The 24373-nt window shown below is 38.6% G+C and overlaps 1 protein-coding gene across 1 annotated transcript in view; it reads left to right on the forward strand.

Moving 5' to 3' along the window:
• SCML2 (sex comb on midleg-like 2 (Drosophila)) overlaps positions 1-24373 on the forward strand; it is an 84822-nt gene that overhangs the window by 36214 nt on the left and 24235 nt on the right. Inside the window, exons 5-8 of the mRNA XM_006835595.1 lie at positions 5126-5331; positions 7399-7525; positions 9200-9403; positions 10041-10223. Coding sequence (XP_006835658.1) covers positions 5126-5331; positions 7399-7525; positions 9200-9403; positions 10041-10223 — 720 coding nt within the window. The remainder of the gene's footprint in view (positions 1-5125; positions 5332-7398; positions 7526-9199; positions 9404-10040; positions 10224-24373) is intronic.

Raw genomic sequence — 24373 nt, forward strand, 5'->3', positions numbered from 1 at the left:
GGTGAGGATTTTTGTTTTCTTTACATTGAGATGTAATCCATTCCGAAGGCTGTGCTCTTGGATCTTCATCAGTAAATGTTTTTAAGTCCTCTTCACTTTCAGCAAGCAAGGTTGTGTCATCTGCATACCGCAGGTTGTTAATGAGTCTTCCTATAATCCTGATACCACATTTTTCTTCATAGAACCCAGCTTCTCGGATTATTTGCTCAGCATACAGGTTGAATAAGTATGGTGAAAGAATACAACCTTGTACACCTTTTTTAATTTTAAACCATTCAGTGTTCCCAGGTTCTGTTCAAACAAATGCTTCTTGGTCCAGGTACAGATTCCTCATGATCACAATTAAGTGTTCCGGAATACTCGTACTTCGCAATTTTGTCCATAGCTTGTCATGATCCACACAATCGAAAGCCTTTACATAGTCAATAAAGCACAGGTAAACATTTTTCTGATATTCTCTGCTTTTCAGCCAAGATCCATCGGACATCAGCAATGATATCCCTCCTTCCACGGCCTCTTCTGAATCTGGCTTGAACCTGTGGAAGTTCTCTATCAATGTATGATTGTAGCCGTTTCTGTATTACCTTTAGCAAAACTTTACTTGCATGGGATATCAAAGAGATTGTTGGGTCACCTGTCTTTGGAATGGGCACAGATATGGGTCTCTTCCAATCAGTCAATCAGATAGTTGTTTTACAAATTTCTTGGCATAGCTGAGTGAATGCCTCCTGTGCCAGCTCACTTTCTTGTAAGATTTCAATTTTTATTCCATCAAATCCTGGTGTCTTGTTCTTTGCCAATTCCTTCAATGCGCCTTGGACTTCTTCCTTCAGTATCATTGGCTCTTGATCATATGCTACCCCTTGAAACAGTTGAACATTAACCATTTCCTTTTGGTACAGTTGACTCTGTACTAAAATCTTCTCTTGATGCTTTCTGCATCCTTCAATAATTTGCCCAGAGAATCTTTCAATAATGAAAGTAGTGGCTTGAATTATTTCTTCAGTTCCGTTCCCCCAGCTTGAGAAATGCTTTGCATGTTCTTCCTTTTTCATTTTCTGATTCCAGATCTGTGCATATTTTATTGTAATATTTGGCTTTATCTTCTCGAGCTGATCTTTGAAATTTTCTCTTCAACTCTTGTACCTCCTCATTTCTTCCATTTGGTTTAGCATCTCTACACTGGAGAGCAAGTTTCAGTGTCTCTTTTGACATCCATTTTGACCTTTTCCTTGTCTTCTCAATGACTTTTTGCTTTCTTCATGTAGGGTGTTTGTCATGTCATCCCACAACTCTTCTGGTCTTAAGTCTTTAGTGTTTAATGTATCAAATCTGTTCTTCAGCTGACTCTAAATTCAGGTGGGATATATTCAAGGTCATATTTTGGCTCTCATGGACTTGTTTTCGTTTTCTTCGGCTTCAGTTTGTATTTGCATACAAGTAATTGATGGTCTGTTCCACAGTCTTCCCCTTCCATTGTTTTCACTGAAAGACACAGTGTCTTTCCGCAGATGTAGTCAATTTGATTTCTGTGTATTCCATCTGGTGAGGCCCATGCGTATATTTGTCTCTTATGCTGTCTAAAGAAGAAATTTGAATGAACACATCATTGGTTTTGCAGAATTATATCATGCTCTCTCCAGCATTATTTCTGTCACCAAGGCCATATTTTCCCAATGACTGTTCCTTTTTCTTTGCTCCCAACCTTTGCATTCCAATCACCAGTAATGATCAGTACTTCTTGATTGCCTGTCTGATCGATTTCAGATTGCAGAAGTTGGTAGAATTCTTTTTTTTCATCCTCACTGGCTTTAGTGGTTGGTGTTTAAATTTGAATAGTAGTGGTATTAACTGGGCTTCCCTGTAGGCACATGGATATTATTCTACTACAGACAGCGTTGTACTTCATGACTTACCTGGATATATAATTTTTGGAAGTGAGTGCAACACCATTCCTCTTCAATTTGTCATTCCCGGTATAGTAAACCATGTTCTTGTCAGATTCAAAATGGCCAATCCCAGTGCATTTCAGCTCACGAATGTCCTAAGACATCGATGTTTATGCATTCCGTTTCATTTTTGAGAACTTCCAATTTTTCCAGATTCATACTTCATGCATTCCATGTTCTGATTTTCAGTGGATGCTGAAAGCTGTTTCTCTTCATTTTGAATTGTGCCCCATCAGTAAATAACGGTCCCGTGGGCTTTTCTCCCATGGGCTTTACTCCATTTGTATCATTTCGGTCAACTCTACTTTGAGGAGGCAGCTCTTCCCCAGTTGCATTTTGAGTGACTTCCAACCTGGGGGGCTCATTTTCCAGCAGTATATCTGACAGTGTTTCTCTGCTATTCATAAGGTTTTCAGTGAGTAAATATTCTGAAGTAGTTAGTCATTCCTTCTTCCTAGTCTGTTTTCATCTGGAAGCTCATCTGAAACCTATCCACCCTGGGTGTCCCTGCTGGTATTTAAATTATCAGTATCATAGCTTTCAGAATCACAGCAACTCACAAGCCACCACAGTACGATATAAACTGACAGACGAATGTTGGCCATTTGGTTTTAAGTGGAATATGTCACTTTAAATTTTGAGGAGATCTGTTCGCATGGGTAGTGAGTGGGGTGTCCATTCACTCAGGCACCCCCTCTAGTCTCCTCAATGGAGGTGCGAAGTCAGAGACCAATGAACAGATACCAAAAAAAAAGAATGTCCACAACTGTATCTCCATGGTTCTGTCAGGTGTCCGTGGCTATTCTGATCCTTCTCCCGCTTGGGCTGTGCCAAGATGGTGCCTCCAGGAGAAGCTGAGCATCTTGAATTAGAAAGCAATGGATTTCTTGATTCTGCTACAATTTCCCCTAGTTGTAAGCCTTCCAAGCTTCTAAATATTCCTTTATATGTGATTCAGAGTTCTAGCACCATCCCCTGAGCCTTCTTGGTCCGGTATTCTGTGTTGTTGCTGACGGAACTCCTCACTGCACGTCTACCGTATCCACCGTCTTGTCTTTTTAGTGAGCCTTTAATTGCTTGATGTCATCCCACAACTCTTAGGGTCTTTGGTCATTAGTATTCAGTGAGTCAAATTCATTTTTGAATTTGTCTCTAATTCCAGGTGGGATATACTCAAGGTTGTATTTTGGCACTTGTGAACTTACTTTGATTTTCTTCAGCTTCAGCTTGAACTTGCATGTGAAAGCTGGACAATGAATAAGGAAGACCGTAGAAGAATTGATGCTTTTGAGTTATGGTGGTGGAGGAGAATATTGAAAGTGCCATGGGCTGCCAAAAGAACCAACAGATCTTTGTAGGAAGAAGTATAGCCAGAGTGCTCCTTGGAGGCCAGGATGGCCAAACTTCGTCTCTTATACTTAGGACATATTGTCAGGAGGGACCAGTCGTTGGAGAAGGATATCATGTTTGGTAAGGTAGAGGGTCAGAGAAAAAGAGGAAGACTCCCAGTGAGATGGAATGGCCAAGTGGCAGCATCAAGTATGGCAACAATAGTGAGGTTGTCCCAAGATTGGGCACTGTTTTCGTTCTGTTGTGAACAGGGTTGCTATGAGTTGGTACCGACTTGGTGGCACCTAACAACAACAACAATATATCTAGGAGTCTAGTTACTGGATCATGTTATAATTCTGTAAGTCTTTGAGCAACTGCCAAAGTGGCTGTGCAATTGCACATTGGGTTATAATTTCTGTACATCCTTGTTCACACTTGTTTTTCCATTTTTTTAATATAGCCATTCTAGTGGATGTGAAGGAAGACTGGCTATACTTACTTCTTCCAAGACAGATTTGTTGGGGTTTTTTGTCAGTCCATGGTGTATTTAATATTCCAACACCATAATGCCAAGGTATTATTTCTTCAGTGTTTCTCATTCATTGTCCAGCATTCTCATGCATAAAAAGCAGTTGAAGATACCATGACTTAGGTCAAGAGCACTGCAATCCTCAGTGACATATTTGCTTTCTTAACACTTTAAAGAGATCTTTTGCCCAATTAAATATGTTGTTTGATGGCTTGACTGCTGCTTCAATGGATATTGGAGGAAAAATGAAATCCTTGACCACTTCAACATTTTCTTGATTTATCCTGATATTTATTGGTCCAGTTTGTGAGGATTTTTGTTTTATTTATGTTGAGGTGTAATGCATATTGAAGGTGTTGTAACTTCAAGGCAGATCTTGATATGTTCTTTTTGATGATGAATGTAACACCATTCCTCTTCAATTTGTCATTCCATGCATAGTAAACTGTGATTGTCAGATTCAAAATTGCCAGTACCAATCCATTTCAGCTCACTTATGCCTAGGATTTTGTTGCTTAATATATTCCATTTCATTTTTGACAATTTATAATTTTCCTAAATTCATACTTCGTACATTCCATGTGCTGATTATTAATGATGTTTACAGTTTCTCTTCATTTTGAGTTGTGCCCCATGAAGGTCCTAAGGATTACTGCATTCATGTCATCATGGTCACCTCTACTTTGCAGAGGCTACTCTTCCTCATTTGTATTTTGAGTGCCTTCCAACCTGAGGGGCTGAGTATCCGGCACTATATTTGATAATTTTCTGGCACTTTTTATTATGTTTCAACATTCAAAATTCTGGTATTGATAGTGTTCCACTGCTGTTCATAAGATTTTCAGTGACTAAATATTCAAAAGTAGTCCATTTGTCTTTCTTCCTAGTCTGTCTTCATCTAGAAGCTCAGCTGAAACCTGTCCACCAAAGGACCCCTGCTGATATTTGAAATACCTGTGGCATAGCTTCCAGAATCATAGCAACATACAATCCACCATTGTACAACGTACTGACAGACTAGTATCTAAAATAAAACAAACCTGTAAACTATCAGAGTTATCAGTTTGTTTTTTTGGATACTCCTATATTTGGGTTGACTTATGGATGGTGTGTCATGTATGTTATTCTCAAGTTCCTGATAATATGAAATCTTAAAAAGCTTAAAACTTCATTTTAAAATGTTTCTTTATTTTCAGTGAATAACCTTTGGGAGTATTTTTAAAAAGTTGAGTTAAATTTCATTAGAGTCATAAGAAGACAATGCCTTATAGAATTGACGTTAATGTGTATGTGTGTTGTGTTTCTTTCCCCTAAGTTTCCATTACAAAAAACATTGCAAGAATACAATCTTCCCCTTCCAAAGTGGCCCGACGTTCAATGCAGTCTCCACAGAAAACTGAAGCAGTATCACCAACACAGCAGGCCAAGAAATCAGGTCGGACTAAATCACCTGGACAGACTTCAGTCTTCAAGAAGGGCAGTTCTCTTAAAAATAATACATCAAAGAAAAAAGTCCAAAAGGTTAGTTATATCTCATACTCTCTAATTTATAATTTATGTCTATGTGTAGTATCTTATTTATAAGATAACAATTTAGAAATTTAGTGAGAGAATGATGAAGCCCTTTAAGATTGTAATAAGAGTGTATGAGGTAAGTCTCTTTAACCCTCACAGTTGTTGAGATTGATATTTTCTTTTGAGTAAACGTAAAACTTTTAATAGTGTTTGACTTCTTCAAAACCACTGTGGAAATATTGCATGGAAATTTTTATGTTCATTTAGTTTGTTTGTGCCTCAGGAGTCCTAGTGTGCTGTAGGACAAGTAATCAACCAAACGGTCTGTTTGAACCTCAAGTTTGGCTAATTTCCTTTGAAATGCTTAACTTTATTATTTCATCATATAAATGTGAAGATTCTCATACAATCAACCATGTCTCTGTTTCAGTACTGCTGTTTTCATAGTTCAGTTATTCAGAAAAATCTTTGAACTAGCGTAAGAATTATTCTTGCCAAAGACTCCACTTTCATTTTCTTCCTTTGCTCAAGTATTATTGTTGTTGTTGAGTACCATGGAGCTGGTTCCAACCCACAGTGACCCTGCAGAGGGTTTCTGAGGCTGTAAATCTTTATGGGAGCAGAACGCTTCATCTTTCTCCCATGGAACCGCTGGTAGTTTCGAACTGCTGACCTTGAGATTGCCAGCCCGACTCATAACCACTGTGCTACCAGAGCTCCTTTAAGCATTATAGATGCACATTTTCTTTCTTTCTTTAAGCATTATAGGAAGCACATTTTCTAAGTAAATGTGTGATGGTGGTGGTGTGCCTGTGGAGTCGGTTCCAACCCATAGTAACCCTGTACAGGGTTTCTGAGACTGTAAATCTTTACAGGAGCAGAAATCCTCATCTTTCTTCCATGGAATGGCTGGTAGTTTTGAATTGCTGACCTTGAGGTTCAATTTGCAGTGTTAATGCAGACATACTATCTCGGTATGTCTCAAGTCAAAGGATTTAGATTTTTGGAATATTGAAAGAACAAGATTATATCAACATAATAATTGTAATCCAGCTCTAAAAATAACAGAATTTAATGGAATTCCGTGAAATGGCCTTCATTACTTTAAATAAAGATATCAGACAACATTGAACCTTATCCTAATTTTTCTCCTTTGTCCTGCCTTTTAAATGTCATTTTTCATTACCTTTTACTATGTACTAGAACCACTTCTGTAATGATGGAGAGTTCTGTTTGAAGGTATCTCCTAGAAAATCCCAAGAGTTGGTATAAAATACTTTAAAAAAAAAACAAAAAAACAAAGCACTAGTAATGACTAACAGTTCCAGGAGACATTTGGTTGTTATATACAATACATATAATAATATTGTATGGACTTCAGGAAACCACTTGTAATTTCGTCAAAATTGCTATGTGCAATATGAAGAAATGCTGGGTAAATACAGTAAAAGACTGCTTTATGAACATGAACTCTCTCCTTTACCTTGTTGGTTTGTTTTGCTTTGTCTTTGGTTATATTTTGTTCTGGAATACAGATAGTTTTCTTTGTTGCTAAGTGCCTTAGAGATCGTTCCCACTTACAGTGACCCTTTGTTACAGGGTTTCCAAGGCTGCAAATGTTTGCAGGATCAGAAAGCGTCCCCCCCGTTATTTTTAATTCATAGCAGCTGGTGGGCTTGAACTGCTAACATAGTAGTTTGCCGTCCTGTCCTTATTTTACAGAGCCACCACAGTGCAAAAATACTTGTCTTACAACAAATCTAAAAATGTAAATCAAGATTTACAGAATTAACTATTTTGCCTTAGATGTGATCCCTAGGAGCAGTGGGTAGGGCTGGAAATCCCAATCTCCTGCTCTTTCCCTACTGACCTGTACAGTTCCTAGGGCATCTGAGAAGTGCAGGTTAGAAAATAACTCTAATACATGATACGTTCATGGGTTCTTAACCCTATAAGGGATCCTAATAACTTGTAATTTCATTAACTAATGATGCAAATACTTTTCAGACTCTCTTATTGAGGAATTTTAAGGATAATGTATAATTGTGTTCTCTCATTTGAAAAAAACAACAGGAAAACAATCTTCCTGCTTTGTGTTCTACATCTGCAACTTATGTAAATTCAGTGGCCAATGACCTTGGAAGTCCTTCATATGATAAGGATGCCATTCCTGGGACATCTAAAATAGTGATGTCTACAGGTAAATTAATATTTTTAAAAAAGATTATAAAGCTATTACTCTATTATTCTCTGTGGTTTTAAGTGTCTTTCAGGTCCTGGAAATAGAAAAAAAAGATAATAGTAAACATTTTCATTAGCATTTTTTTATACTATGGCATTTTGAAATTATAATTGTTCAAACTGATATTTAAGGAACAGTCTGTTTAAACACATGAGTCACTGGAAAAGTCAATACCCTTAAAGTAATCTTAACACTTAACCCTTGAAAAGTCTATACCCTTAAAAGTATCTGAGATTCACAAAATTTTACCTGTCAAGTCTATACTTGTTTTCCCTTTATCTCATTTCACAATTATTTTGTCTCATTAATATTGCCTGTGTTTTTAAAACTACCACAAAGTTTTTAAATGTCTTTTAAAAGTATATTTTTATGTTAGGCCCTACCTTTGTTCTGCTGTGCATGGGGTCGCTATGAGTCGGTTCCAACTCGATTGCACCTGACAACAACCTTCTCTGTCAAGGGGCACGGTGACTTTAAATTGTTCTTTGTGTGAATAGTATGAAACAATACAGACCCAGGCAAATAGATTCCTTTTGCTTAGTATCCTTTCCACATTTACCTATTGTAAAGTATGCTATATTGCTTCATCTCCTAGATCCGTGCTCCCTTTATGCTTTTCTATTCTCTGGATATTTTCCCAAAATTTTTCTTTACTGAATGAAAAAAATGTATAATTTTTGGAATAAAATTATTCCAAAGGGAAAAAAATTACTACTTATTTTGCCATATCTTATTTTATCAGTGTACAAATATTATTTCTGATTGTAATCCATCAACAGGAGAGACTAGTTAAAAAACTTATCATGCAAAAGAGATAGAACATTTAAATCCCTTTTTTGTATCGCTTTTGTTTAGTAGAACTTTGTCCATTCTGTCATCACTACTGGTTTGAGTTTTGTGAATGGCTTTTAATAAAGTAACTTAATGTTGTTGCATTTTTTATCTGCTTTTCTCAGTGAAGACAAATTATTGACACTTGACAATTGTGTGATTACAGATTAATTGCTTCTATATTATATGCTTTCATTATTCTAAGGAAAGAATGTTTTTTTTGTTTTTCATTCAGTGATCCTCAGCATATATAGAAGGGACATTTTTTCCCCCCACTTAATGTAAATGAAAAAAAGTTCTCTGTGCCATTGGAACTTATTGTGACATATAATCTAAATTATTTGGTTACTTCATAAAATACTATTAAGTCACAACAGTGGTGATTTTAAATTAATTCACTCCAAAAGGGGCTGTGCAAACATGAGCAGTTTGGAAAGAAAATTATCATACTGTATGTACAATTAAAAGATGAACATATTCATCTTTATCTCATTTTATATAATATGAGAATGTGATGCTCCTAAAACTTCTGTAGTTTTACTATAATCAGTTTGGCAAAAATTATAGAAAATTAAATAATCATTTTGATTATTTGTATGTTTAGTGTCCTTACCCAAATGTGAAAACATTTTTACATACATAGTTTTAGGAAGCAGAAATGATCATAGATAGTAACTATGATTTGAGTTTTCTTTGAGGGAAGTAGCTATTGTGCTTAGTAATTGATTATGTAGTATTTCACAAAGTTCTTTTGAACCACTCACATTATTTATTGTATCTTTATATGTATTTTCCTCCAAGTCTGTGTCTATGTAAATAAACATGGAAACTCTGGCCCTCACCTGGATCAGAAGAGAATCCAGCAACTGCCTGATCACTTTGGCCCTGGCCCCGTGAATGTTGTACTCCGGCGAACTGTGCAGGCTTGTGTAGATTGTGCCCTTCAAACTAAGACTGTTTTTGGATTCCTTAAGCCAGATCATCGTGGTGGAGAAGTGATAACTGGTATAGTCATCTGTTCTTCTATTAAACTTATTTTTTGTATTTGAGAAGGCAAGGACTCTGTAATATATATTTCCATTCTATCAACTATTTATAATGTTTATTATTGATACACTGTACTATTTATAATGAAAACTTTCATAGCTTATGATATATGGAAGTTTAATCCTCCTATGGAAAGTTTAATTTTACTTTCAAAATAAATGATGCCAGTGGTACTGTAAATTGAGGCAAAATTTACAGCTCATTATAGACAGAAGTACTTCTGTAGATATTTTAATTTTTATTGATAATAAACTTATCTGTTGGATAGGGTTTGGCTGACTTCCATGATTGTGTGATCAGATACAATATTTATATCCATGGACTACGTGTAATAGAGGAAATATTCCTATAGATCAGTGGGTTTCTGTTGTTATGAATGAATAGTATTAAATGAGAATGCGTTTACCAACACAGGCTATTATGCTTGAATGAAAGAAACTTTTTTATAATTTAAGATGATTCCGTAATAAACTGAGTTATTAAAACTGCAAATCAGACTTAATTCTTTTCTCAGCTTGATTTGTAGCTTTTTTAAAATCAGTGTTGTATTTCTCATCTTTCTGAGTTGAGTTTGATACCATCTTTTCCCCAATAGCCTCCTTTGATGGTGAAAATCATTCTGTCCAGCTCCCTCCAGTAAACAGTGCATCATTTGCTCTTCGTTTTCTTGAGACCTTCTGCCAGAGTCTGCAGTGTGATAATCTTTTGAGTAGCCAACCTTTTAGTTCTTACAGGAGTAATACTCATAGCCCTGTGGAGCATGATAATGATAAATCAGGTGAGTTGTTTGTTGTTGTTAAGTGCTGTCAAGTCAGTTCTGACTCGTAGTGACCCTGTATAGGGTTTCCAAGGAACAGCTAGTGGGTTTGACCTTGTGGGTAGCAGTGCAGTGTTTATTATAACTACAGTGCCACGCCAAAACTCTAAATCAGGTGAGAGAAGATATAAATTTTTATATTTTGTTGCTGTTTTATGGTACACTTTACAATTAAATTAATTCAGAGTTCTTCCAAGTATCCTCCTCAAAGTAAACATTTAGGAACAATGAACTAGTTTAATTAGAAATTTATCATACATAGTAATTTTATTCATTCAGAATGGGAAAATAATTTCTTGTTATATTCATAATGAACCTGAGAATCAAAACCAGTAGGTTATGTTTGGTTTCTTTGTGATTAGATCAGAGTTACGTATTTTTATCAGATTGAAGTATGTTTTTAAATATTGACCTAGCAAGTTACAGCATTTTGAGCACATTGGTTATCATGATAAAGATTTCTTGTTGCAGTCATTAAAAGGGGTAACAAATGAGTGATCTGCTTGTATTTAACATTTGAGCTATGGTTGTATGTCTTCCAGAAGACATATCTGAATAAGAGGATGGGTGTAGTTCAGAACCAAAGGCTGCTTTCTTACCTCTGGTCTCTGAAACAAGAAAACTTTTGGATTTCTTTTTATAGTAGAGATTCATCCCAGTTCCATCTGATGTATGAAAGTTATACATGGTCTGCTGATCGTGGAAGGATTGTGCTGTTGTTAAGTACCATTGAGTTGGTTCTGATTCTTAGAGACCCTGTAGAGAGTTTCCAAGTAGTAGCTGGTGGGTTTGGGCTACCAGCCTTTCAGTTAGCAGTCCAATGTGTATTCTACAGTGTATGTAGGTCTTTTAAGAGTAGCTGACATTCTCAAGTGTCACAGCTTCATAGTTGCTCAGCCAGATACTGCTCAGTCTGGGAGTATATAGTACTACCACAATCTGTTTAAGACCAGGGATTTTAATTCTCATTCTGCTCAAGTGTGAAGGTTTGGCATCACCTTTATAGTTACTCGCTTTTCTCTAGATTTTTCTGTCACCCACAATTTCCCCCCCATTAACCCTGTATCCTCTGTTTTACGCTGAAGTCTCTAATCTATTGTTCTCAATCCCCTTGTCACTACCCTGCTTCAGAACCGTATTAACCCCTTCTCTGGTTTAGTATAACAATCGTCTACCTGGAATCCTCTTTCCAGTCAGTTTATCCCCTGTAATGTAACTGCTCAATCAGTTTCTTTGAAAAGGAAAGATGTGATGCCATGACATCTTTGCTAAAGTACACGTGAACAAGCTAAACTAACTACGGCCATTGAGTCGACTCTAACTCAGTGACTCTGTAAGACAGAACAAAACTACCCCATAGTGTTTCCAAGGATGCATTCTTTATGGAAGCAGACTACCTGCCACATCATTCTCTTTCAGACCTTTCAGTTGGCAGCTGAGTGCTTAATCACTGCACCGCCACGGATCCTCATGAAGAGGCATTGTACTGGAAACAGCCCAGTTGTAGTTTGTCAAATGTAATCTACACTGAAAGCATCTGAATTTTAATTCAAGTTCTTCCATTAACTAGCTTTGTGCCCGCGGAGAAGTTATTGAACTACACTGGGTCTCCATTTCCTTATATGTAAGGTTGTTGTTGTTGTTAGGTGCCATTGAGTTGGTACCGACTCATAGCAACTTTATGCACAGCAGAACGAAACACTGCGCGATCCTGGGCCAGCCTCACTACTGTTGCCATGCTTGAGTCCATCGATGCTGCCACTTGGCCAATCCATCTTGTTGGTGTCTTCCTCTTTTTCTCTGACTCTCCACTTTACCAAACATGGTATCCTTCTCCAGCGACTGGTCCCTCCTGACAATATGTCCAAAGTACAAGAGACAGAGTTTGGCCATCTTGGCCTCCAAAGAGCACTCTGGCTGCACTTCTTCCAAAACGAATCTTTTGGCAGCCCATGGCACTTTCAATATTCTTCTCCAACACCATAACTCAAAAGCATCAATTCTTCTATGGTCTTCCTTATTCTTACTAATTGAGCTATAAGATTGAGAGAAAGTATGAGAACAAGTCAAAAAGTATCGCTAGTAGGCTTCTAGTTCAAACCCATGCATGGCACAGGTTTATTCCAAACAAAACATGTTGAAACATGCCTCTGCAATTAGGTCTTGACTGCAAACAAGTTTTCTAAGTAATACACTTGTCTTAGTCTCGTTAGGATGTTTTTGTTTTTTTTTAAAAAAGCACCATCAAAACACTGGTTTTTTAGGCGATCTGCCAGTTACAGAGAAGACAGCTCAGAGGTTATGGCAACTTTTTTATTGGCGGGGGGGGTGGATCCAAAGAGGTAATCTTTTTTTTTTTAACGTTTATTGTGAATTATGTGCTACTTTACGTGGGAGGACATCAACTTCACATTGATCCCGTCGTATATCGTTTCCTTGCCATGGTTATAATCCCCTCCATGCATCATTGATCAACCAAAGGGTATACCCTGTAAGCCTGCCCCCCTGTTGTCCACACACCTCCTCTCTCTCTCTCCAGGTCCAAAATCTCCAGCCGTTCCATCTCCCCACGTCATCATCTCTGCCTCCATCCCTGGCATCACTGCTTCTCTGGGTATGGTTCCGTTCTCTGCTCTTCTCTTTTGATGGTCCCAGGAACCTCCGTTCCTAGACTGTAAGGTTAATTACTCCCCTCCAGTTGCCCCAAAATGTCTACCTTTACATTTCCAGCCCTTACAATCAGTCCTGATAACAATTATTCGCTATTGTAGCACATGAGACCTATCCACATCTCCTTTCATCAGCCCTGACTAGGCAGAATGGATACTACTCAGTGGAGATTCTACCTTGCTCCATGCCCTCTGAATCTAGGTTCCCTCTTGAAAGCTTGTAAACCAGTCACTTCTTGCCTCTATAGCCCCCCCATTCTGGGCAGCAATGTCCAAATTGCCCATCCTTGTCCTGTCCATGTTCGGAGGAGGTGGGAATGATCCTCACTGTGAAGATTGATTCACTCTTTTGAGCTATGCTTCCATAGGTGTGTGTCAAATTCATCAAATTGTATAAGATTATTATTTTTTCCCTCTTCTTTCTTCTTCTCATTGAGCTCTGATCATCCAGCCATTGAAGCCAGGTCAAGTGGGTATTATCTGCAAGTGTGGGTATACTTATTATGCATGTGCCCTCTCTTCTTATCAGCTGGACGCTTCACTCTCCACTTAAGTCCTCTGTGACTATGTCACTCACTCTGGGTCCAAGAGTCCTCTGGACTTGGTATACTGCTGGCCAACCAGGTCTCCATCTGGGTTCACAGGAGTCTCTTGAACATTGTAGGGCTTAGTTCGTAGCTTCATTGCTGTTTTTCCCTCACTGCCCCTTGTTGGTGATGAAAGTGGTCATCAATCAGAGCATGCATTCCCATCTTAGAAGGGGGTTTGCCTTGAGGGGAACCCGACCACTTGCCTTGATGTCTCCTGGGCAAGCTACTTGTTTGTTGTTGTGGTAATCAGTTAGCCTGCCTATATTGTTTTGTGTTTTTCTTGTCAGTCTTCCTTTCAGGATGTATGTTCTGTGCTTCTGGCCACTCCAGGCTGGTCTGCTTGTCCTTTCAAGTGGACCTTTCCCCTCAGAAGACTCTGAATGCTGTTCAGGATTCCATCTATGGTCTTGTGTAATGCAGGGGCTCTGCAGGAAGCCTCCTTCGCTGGGCACGTTGTATCTCCCTTTTAGGTATTCCAATCAGTTATTGGCAGAAGATGGACTTACAAGCTTTCTATGGTAGTATTTCTGGCTAATCCTTTCTCTCCCCCTCCAGTGTCTATTTTATAGCGGTATGCTAGGGAAACGAAGATTCAACAGACAGCCAAGTATCTTACGTTAGTAACCCCCTTTTCCCCATTCAAACCATGTTTCCATCTCTGTATCCCAGAGCCCTGTTGTTTCAAGGTTTTGCATACCTCATTATTTGCCTCTGTCCCACTTCAGTTTTACATTCATCCTATCATGTTTCATTTCATTGCAGTGATTAAAATCCCCTCCGTGCCTCATCAAATGACCAAAGGATACACCCCACAGGCCTGCTCCCCCTGACTGTCAGCAAACAGCTTCTCTCCCTCCCTGAGTCCTTCTGTCCATGCAATCATAGTTCCCCTGCCGTTTTGCATCTGGGCAGTTTCCTGCCCACCTCCCCACCCCCTATTATACTTAGTTATATGTTGGATCTGGGCCTACATGTCTTCTGTTTGATGCTTCTGGCTGTCCCCTCCCACTACCACCCGCCCCCCCCCGCCCAAGTGTCTATGTCATAATGGTAGGAAAGGGAGCCCAAGATTCAAAAGACAGCCAAGCATCCTAGCATTATTTCCTTCTATTCCTTTTTCAAGCCATGCCTCAATCCCTGTATCCTGAAGCCCTTTTACTCCAGGTTTGTGCATACCTTGTCATTTAGCTCTGTCTCACCTAGCCAATTTGAACCTGCCCAACCTTTCTCTTGCCCCCCTTGTTCTTCTTTTACCCCTCCTCCTTCTTTTGTATTGCCAACACCCCCGCCAGGCTCTCCTGTGTCAATTCCCTACCCTGTGCTCTTTCTTCCCTCTCCCTCACCACCTCTCTTCCCATACTTACCAGTGAGTAGCACTTATATTTTTAGATTTTTCCCCCTCCCTTTTGGGTGGGTTCTTTTCCTTAGTCTTTTACAAAAATGGTCTTATGCAGTATTTCTCCTTTTGTGACTGACTATAATTTCACTCAGCATAATATCCTCAAGATTCATCCTTGTTAAGCTTTTAACTTCCTTATTGTTCTTCAAGGTAGCGTAGTACTCCGTTGTGTGCATGTACCACAGTTTGTTTATCTATTCTTCAATTGATGGGCATTTTGGTTGTCTCCATTGTTTTGCTATTGTAAATAGTGCTGCTATGAACATTGGTATGCATATATCTACTATGACTCATATTTCTTGTGGGTAGATACCAAGTAGAAGAATTGCTGGGTCATACGGTATTTCTATTTCCAACCTTCTGATGAAGCGTCATATTGCTTTCCAGAGTGGTTGGACCATTTTGCATTCCCACCAACAATGTCAGTCTTTCCACTTCCTCCCCAGCATTTGTTGTCCTCTGCCTTTTTGATCTTTGCTGTTATTGCTGGTGTGAGATGATATCTCATTGTTGTTTTGATTTGCACCTCTCTGATGGCTAGTGATTGTGAACCTTCCTTTATATGTTTGTTGGCTGCCCGGATCTCCTCCTTGGTGAAGTGTCTGTTCATGTCCTGTGCCCATTTTTTAATTGGGTTATTTGTCTTTTTCTTGTAGAGGTGTTGTAGTTTCCTATAGATCCCAGAAATGAGTCCCTTATCTAATGTGTCGTTGCAAAAGATTCTTTCCCATTCTGTGGGTGCCCTTTTTGCTCTTTTGGTGAAGTCTTTTGATGCACATAAGTTTTTCATTTTTAGTATGTCCCACTCACCTATTTTGTCTGTTTTTGTTTGTGTACTTTTCAAAATGTGTGGTAGTCTGTATATGCCCTGAATTAGTGCCCTCACATTTGTCCCTATATTTTCATTGCTGACTTTCATAATTTGGGGATTCACATTTAGATCTTTAATCCATGATGAGTTCCTTTTTGTATAGGGTGTGAGGCAAAGGTCTTGTTTCAGTCTTTTACACATCGTTTTCCAGTTCTGCCAGCACAATTTGTTGAAGAAACTGCCTCCTCCCCATGCAATATGCCTAGGCACTTTCTCAAAAATCATTTGGCTGTGTGTAGTTGGATTAATTTCTGGATTCTTGATTCTGTTCCATTGATCAATGTATCTTTCATTGTACCAGCACCAAGCTGTTTTGATCGTTGTAGACATGTAGTAAATTTTAAAATCAGGGAGTGAGAGACCTCCAACCTTGTTCTTCCTTTTAAGCAGTGCTTTGCTTATCTTGGGTCTCTTTCCTTTCCATATAAATTTAGTAATTGTCATTTCCACCTCTTTGAAGAATGTTGTTGGAATCTGGATTGAGATTGCACTGTATGTGTAAATTGCTTTGGGGAGTATTGATATGTTCACGATGTTGAGTCTTCCTATCCAGGAACATGATATGTTCTTCCATTTCTGTTGGTCTCTTTTGGTTTCTTATAGTAGTGTTTTATAATTTTCTTTGTATAAGTCCTTTGTTTCTGTGGTTACGTTTATTCCTAAATATTTCATCCATTTTGCTGCTATTATAAATGGTATTGCTTTCCTAATGTCTTTTTCATTACTACCGCTGTTGCTATAGAGAAATCCAACTGATTTTTATATGTTGGTCTTACACCCTGCCACTTTGCTGAATCTTTCGATGAGGTCTAGTAGTGTTTTTTACTGAATCTTTGGGGTTTTTCTACATATAGGATCATATCATCTGCAAATAAGGAGAGTTTTACTTCCTCTTTGCCAATTTAGATGCCTTTAATTTCTCTATCATGCCATATAGTTCTGGCTAAAACTTCCAGCACAGTATTGAATAAGAGTGGTGATACAGGGCATCCTTGTCTGGTTACCATTCGCAGAGGGAAGGCTTTCAGTTTCTCTCCATTGAGAGTGATGTAGGCTGTTGATTTTGTATATATGCTCTTGATTATGTTGAGGAGTTTCCCTTCAATTCCTACTTTGTTGAGTGCTTTTATCAGGAATGGATGTTAGATTTTTGTCAACTGCCTTTTCTGCATCAATCAGTATCATCATTTGGTTATTTTACTTTTTCTTATTTATAGGATCGATTACGTTGATTGTTTTTCTGATGTTGAATCATCCTTGCATCCCTTTTATGAAACTCACTTGGTCATGATGTATTATTTTTTTGATGTGCTGTTGGATTCTGCTGGCTAGGATTTTGTTGAGAATTTTTGCGTCTATGTTCATGAGGGATATTGGCCTATAGTTTTCTTTTTTAGTGATGTCCTTCCCTGGTTTTGGTATGAGGGTTATGCTTGCTTCCAATAATATATTAGGAAGTTTTCCATCCTCTTCTATTTTCTGGAATAATTGGAGTAGAATTGGTTACAGTTCTTCTCTGAATGCTTGGTAGAACTCACCCTTTAAGCCGTCTGGGCCTGGGCTTTTGTTGGTTGGAAGTTTTTTGATGACCTGGTCAGTTTCTTCTTTTGTTATGGGTTTGTTCAAGCATTCTGAATAAGTTTAGGTAGGTTGTGTTTTTCTAGAAATATATCCATCTCTTCTAAGTTTTCGAATTTGTTGGAGTACAGCTCTTCATAGTATTCTGTTATTCTTTTGATTTTGTTTGCTTGTGTTGTAACTTCACCCATGTTGTTTCTAATGTGATTTATTTGTGTCCTCTACCTGTTTTCTTTAAATAGTTTTGCCAGTGGTTTGTCAATTTTATTAATCCTTTCAAAGAACCAGCTTTTTGTCCTGTTGATTCTTTCTATAGTTTTTCGGTTTTCCATCTCGTTTATTTCTGCTCTTATTTTTATTATTTTCTTTCTTTTGGTAACTGTAGGCTCCCTCTGTTGGTCTGCTTCTAATTGTTGAAGATGCTGTGTTAATGTGTTGATTTTGGTTCTTTCTTCTTTTTGGATGTGCGCATTTATCGCAATAAATTGTCCTCTCAGGACTGCTTTCGCTGTGTCCCAAAGATTTTGGGAATGATATGTTTTCGTTCTTGTTTGTTTCTAGGAACTTTGTGAATTCACGTTTAATTTCTTCTTTTATCCAGTCACTTTTCAGCAGGGTGGTGTTCAGTTTCCATGTATTCAACTTTATTGCCTTGGTCTTCTTATTGTTGATTTCTAGTTCTATAGCATTGTGGTCTGAGAAGATGCTATGTAGTATCTTGGTGTTTGTAAATTTATTGAGGCTTTCTTTGTGACCTAACACATGGTCAATCCTGGAAAAAGTTTCATGCATACTGAGAAGAATGTGTATTGTGTTGTTGTTGGATTGAATGCTCCGTATACATCTATGAGGTCAAGTTGGTTGATTGTGTTGTTTATAATTTCTCTGTAGCTTTGTCTAGTTTCTTTCTGGTTAGTGTGTCCCTTTTAGAGAGTGATGTGTTAAAATCTCCCGCTATAATTGTAGATTTTTCTATTTCTTTCTTTAATTCCATTAAGGTTTGCTTCATGTATCTTGGTACTCTTTCATTGAGAGCATATATATTTATTATGGTTATGTCATCTTGCTCAGTTGACTCTTTGATCATGAGATAGTGTCCTTCTTTGTCTCTTATGCTGGTTTTTATCTTAAAGTTTACTTTGTCGGAGATTATTATTGCCAGTCTCGCTTGTTTATTGTTGCAGTTAGCTTGGTAAAATTTTTTCCATCCTTTAACTTATAGTCAGTTTTTGTCTTTGTGTGTAAAGTGTGTCTCTTGCAGGCAGCATATTGATGGGTCTTGTTTTCTTATCCATTCTGCCACTCTCAGTCTCTTCACTGGTGCATTCAATCCAGTGACATTCAATGTAATTATTGATAGGCATGAATTAATTGCTGCCTTTATGTTACTTTTTTGGTGGTACTATTCTTTCTTTAGTTCTGCATGCCTTCTTGTGTTGGGTTTGTGGTTTTTTCTCTATTTCTTGTCAGTTTCTTCTTAGTTTTCATGTTTGCCTGTTCTGCTTGGGAATTCATTTTTATGATAATTTGTGAAGCATTAACTTTCTTTGGGGTTACCTTGTAGTCTACTAACTTTTCTCTGCATTTAAGATAATCCATAGTATCCTATAATTTACCTGGCATCCTCACCACCTGGGTCTCTTGTTGCTGTGTTTGTCTCTTCTTTGACAATGATATATTTTTGGTCTTCAGTTGTCCTCCTAGTTCCTTTGAGCTTGTTGTTGTAGGCTTGTTCTGTTCTGGACTCTATCTTTTGAGTGAGTTCCAGGTGTTGTTGCCATGCCTCTTAGTCTCTGTTTGTTGTATGTTCTTGTTGGTTTTCAGTCCACAGAACTCCCTTCAGGATGTTTTGAAGTGCTGGGTTGGTTTTGATAAAATCTCTCAGATTCTATTTATCCTGGAATGTCTTGATCGCAGTATTTGATTGATTGTTTTGCTGGATAGACGATTCTTGGTTGACAGTTTTTTCTTGTAGGGCTTTGTATATGTCTCCCCATTGCCTTCTTGGCCTGCATGGCTTGTTCTGAATAGTCAGAACTTAATCTAATTTGCTTGCCTTTATAAATGACATTTCTCTTCTCCCTGGCCGTTTTTGGTATTCTTTCCTTGTCTTTGATTTTAGAGAGCTTGATTATTATATGTCTTGGTTTGTTTCTTTTGGGGTCTATTTTTCCTGGGGTACGTTTGGCTTCTTGAATGTTTACCTTCTCATCTTTCAAGGAATTAGGGAAATTTTCTTCCAGAAGCTCTTCCACTATCTCATCTCTGTGGACTTCTCTGATTCTTCCTGTTCCGTAATGCCAGTAATTCTTACGTTATTCCTCTTCATGAATCGTAGACTGTTTTCTGATTTTTTTTTTTTTTAATTCTTTTAGCTGCTTGTTCTTCTATCTTGGCAGTATTGATTGATTTATCTTCCATCTCTCTAGATCTGGCTTCCATCTCTCCTAATCTCCTTATCCCTTTCAGCATATTGTCCATTTCTGATATCTTAGTATTGATCATCTGACATTTTTTTGCAGGTTTTGAATTGTTTCCAATGCTGTATCAATCTTATTTGATTGCTCCTGTAGTACTTTCCTTACTTCTTCCTTGTTTTCCTCTACCCCTTTTCAGAGCATTTGAATTTGTTTCCATATCATTATTCTGAATTCTTTCTCAGGCATATTCAAAACCTGCTCTTCCTCCTCTATAAAGCCTTTGTCTGTCTCCAGCTCATTTGTATCAGCTACACTGTTCTGTTTTTGGACATGTTACGATACAGTATGTTGCTTTTTATTCGGCATGGTTATTATTTTTGTTATTATTATTATTTGTTTTTTAAGCTTAAGTGAATGATTGAACGTTAGTTGTTTGCCTACTGGGCGTCTCCTGGTGCATATGATCAGAAGATAGTCTTCCCTTATTGCATGTAATGCTTAGCGGTTGTTATTGGGTCTTGTCGCAGTGGTGGAATATTATGGGGTATGCTTATAGCTTGGCTATATGGCCATGATTGCTGCCTCTTCTTGGGTAACATAGGGAGTAAAAGCTCCCACCTCCAGGAAAGATGTGTGATCAAGAGGACCAAAAACAGAAGTAATATAAATGTATAGATAAAAATCACCAGTTTGGAACAGAAATGAAGCTGTGGTCGACTGTACCATGCTACACCGTCAGTGTGTGTGCAATTAGAAGCCTCCAGCTGGGGGTGGGGGTGACCACTCTCTCAGGCCCCTCCTCTAATCACTACAGTAGAGGTGTGCAAGTAGATATTGGGGAGCTAATAGGAAAAAGATTGTCCAATATTTTCATCTCTGAAGGTCAGTTAGTTATCTGCATGTGCACAGCGCAGTTCTTGGGATGGTTGAGTCCTGTTATGCTGGGGTTTTACAGATTGCTTTGAATTGGTGCTGTGCAGGGAGCTTGGCCAGCACAGCAGCCTTGGATCGCAAGGACAATAGCACGAAACTCCCAAGTCTCAACCCGGGAGAAAGGCAAGGTGCCCTGCCCCCGCTCAGTCCCACAGCCTGGGAACCCTGCACGGGTCTCCTGCTGTTGGAACCTATTCCAAGGTGCACTGTCGTGAGGGATTCAGCGGGGGAACATTTGGATCCGTTGGTCCGCAGGTGATTTCGTAAGTCGCTGCCAAGCTCCCTCTCTCTGTACCGTGGGAAAACTGTCCCGCCTCATGTCTGGGCTGAGAAATGAAGATTGGACAGGGAGAGAGAGGGGGAGAAATGTGTAGTCTCCCACGTTTCTCTCTCTCTCTCTCTCTTTCTCTCTTTTTTTTTTTGTGCTGAAAGCTGGCTTTAGCCTTGCCCTCTAAACTCTGCCAGGGTGGGGTAGTAGCCAAGGGAGTGCAGTCTCCAGATTCCTAACTCGCCCGTATTTTCCTTAACATCGTGATTTTTTTCATTTGCGAGTGCGGGAAACTGATGTCCTGGATCTTATGGTAGATCTGGAGCTCTGGAGTTGTTCTATGAGAGCTTCCTTCATGAGATCCCCCTCCCTTCTCACCGGAGCATACCCTACCTGGTTTTCATGACTGTAGCCCCAACCGGAAGTGCCCCAAAGAGGTAATCTTGATAGGTTTTCTTAAAGCACATGGGATCATTATGGGGGCTTATTAGGAAGAATGAGCCCTGGTGTGCTGCTGTTGGATCAGTACAGGACTGGGAACCACAGGGTCACCAGTTCAAACCCACCAGCTGCTCCTTGGAAACCCTATACGGGATTGCTGTGAGTCAGAACCGATTCATTCGCTATGAGTTAGAGCTAACTAATAACAACATTAGAAAGAATTTTTAAGTAAATTGAGAAGTGGTAGGTGAGAAAAAGGCCGAAAAACATGCTCTGAGGCTCGTTTTCCATCATGATGATGAAAATCTCATTTTATTTTTCAAGGGTAGCAAGGGCTGTCATATGAGACTTTCATTAGGAAATACTAATCCATCCACTTTATAGCCTCTTCGGACATTTTGTTCCTCAAACTCAAGAAACATTGCAAAAGAACACAATTTGAGCTCCTCATGGATGCCAAAACTATTGTTTTGATGTGGTGTAAATGAATGAGTTCAGAATTCTTAAGGGAAGAGAGAGATATAAACATAGGCTTTAGAAGTGTGTAGACCTAGATGGGGATGGGTATGTTGAGAAACAATAGCTCCATATTTTGATATATATTTTTTAAGTATTGCAGTGATTTTGTAGAGATGCTTTCTGACTTACCTTGGTATATATAGATTCTATACGTATGTTCCACCACGCATCTGTCACTTTGTCGTACTTTGATGGCTAGTGAGTTGCTGTGATTCTGAAAGCTGTGCCACCGGTATTTTAAATACCAGCAAGGTCACCCATGGAGGACAGGTTTCAGATGAGCTTCCAGACGATGACAGACTAGGAAGAAAGAGTGATGAACTACTTCTGAATATTTAGTCACTGAAAACCTTATGAGTAGCAGAGAAACTCTGTCAGATATAGTGCTGGAACATGAGCCTCTCAGGTTGGAAGGCACTCAAAATGCGATGGGGAAAGAGCTGCCTCTTAAAGTACAGTTGACAGTGATGACGGGATTGGAGTAAATCCTGTGGGAGAAAGCCAATGGGACCTTCATTTACTGATGGATCACAACTGAGAATGAATAGAAACAGTTATAAACATCCATTGAAAATCAGAATATGGAATGTATGAAGTATGAATCTGGAAAAATTGGAAGTCGTCAAAAAGGAAATGGAATGCATAAACATCAATACCTTAGGCATTAGTGAACTGAAATGGACTGCTATTGGCCATTTTGAATCTGACAACCACAAGGTTTACTATTCCGGGGATGACAAATTGAAAAGGAATGGTGTTGCATTCATTGTCAAAAAGAACATACCCAGATCAGTCATGAGGTACAATCCATTAACCTACAGGAAAGCCCAGTTAATACCACTATTATTCAGACTTACTCACCTCACCAGTGAGGATGAACTAGAATAATTTACCAACGTATTCAATCTTCAATCGATCAAACATTCAATCAAGATGTATTGATCACTACTGGTGATTGGAATGCAAAGGTTGGGAGCAAAGAAGAAGGATCAGTAGTTGGAAAATATGGCCTTGGTGATAGAAATGATGCTGGAGAACACATGATATAGAATTTTGCAAAACAAATGATTTGTTCATTTTAAAAATCTTCTTTAGTTAGACAGGATAGGAGACGACTGTACACATGGGCCTCACCAGATGGGATACATCAAAATCAATTTGACTACATCTGTGGAAAGAGACGATGGAAAAGCTCTGTATCATCAGTGAACACTAGGCCAGGGGCAGACTGTGGAACAGACCATCAATTACTTATATTCAAATTCAAACTGAAGTTGAAAAAATGAAAACACGTCCATGAGAGCCAAAATACGACCGACCTTGAATATATTCCACTTGCATTTAGAGGTCATCTGAAGAACAGATTTGATACATTAAACACTAAAGACCGAGGACCAGAAGAGTTGTGGGATGACATCAGGAACATCATACATGAAGAAAGCACAAAAAGTTATTAAGAAGATAAGAAAGAATGAAAGGTCAAAATGGATTTCAGAAGAGACGCTGAAACTTGTTCTCCAGTGTCGATATGCTGAAACAAATGGAAGCAATGAGGCGGTCCAAGAGCTGAACAGAAAATTTCAAAGTAAGATTGAGAAGGTAAAGCCAAATATTACAATAAAATGTGCAAAGATCTGGAGTCAGAAAATCAAAAAAGAAGAACATGCTCAGAATTTCTTAGTCTGGGGGAACTGAAGAAAAAATTCAAGCCTCTACTTTTGTTATTGAAAGATTCTCTGGGAAAATTATTGAATGATGCAGAATGCATCAAGAGAAGATGGAAGGAATACACAGAGTCACTCTACCAAAAGGAAATAGGTTAATGTTCAACCGTTTCAAGAGGTAGCATATGATCCAGAGCCAGTGATACTGAAGAAGGAAGTCCAATGTGCATTGAAGGAATTGGCAAAGAACAAGGCACCAGGAATTGATTGAATAAAAATTGAAATCTTTCAAGAAAGTGAGGAGGCACTCACTCATTTCTGCCAAGAAATCTGGAAGAGAACTATCTGGTCGAGTGATTGGAAGAGATCCATATTTGTGCCCATTCCAAAGAGAGGTGACCCAACGGAATGTGGAAATCATCAGACAATCTCTTTGATATCCCATGCGAGTAAATTTTACTAAAGGTAATACAGAAACGGCTACAATCATACACTTATAGAAAACTTCCAAAGATTCAAGCCAGATTCAAAAGAGGCCGTGGAAGGAGGGAAATCATTGCTGATGTCCGATGGATCTTGGCTGAAAGCAGAGAATATCAGAAGGATGTTTACCTATGCTTTATTGACTACTCAAAAGACTTTTGATTGTGTGGATCATGACAAGCTATGGACAACATTGTGAAGTATGAGTATTCCGGAACACTTTATTGTGCTCATGAGGAATCTGTACATGGACCAAGAACATGGGAACAGTGAATG

This window comes from Chrysochloris asiatica, unplaced genomic scaffold (genome assembly GCF_000296735.1).
Source record: "Chrysochloris asiatica unplaced genomic scaffold, ChrAsi1.0 scaffold00018, whole genome shotgun sequence".
In the NCBI taxonomy this organism is placed as follows: Eukaryota; Metazoa; Chordata; class Mammalia; order Afrosoricida; family Chrysochloridae; genus Chrysochloris; species Chrysochloris asiatica.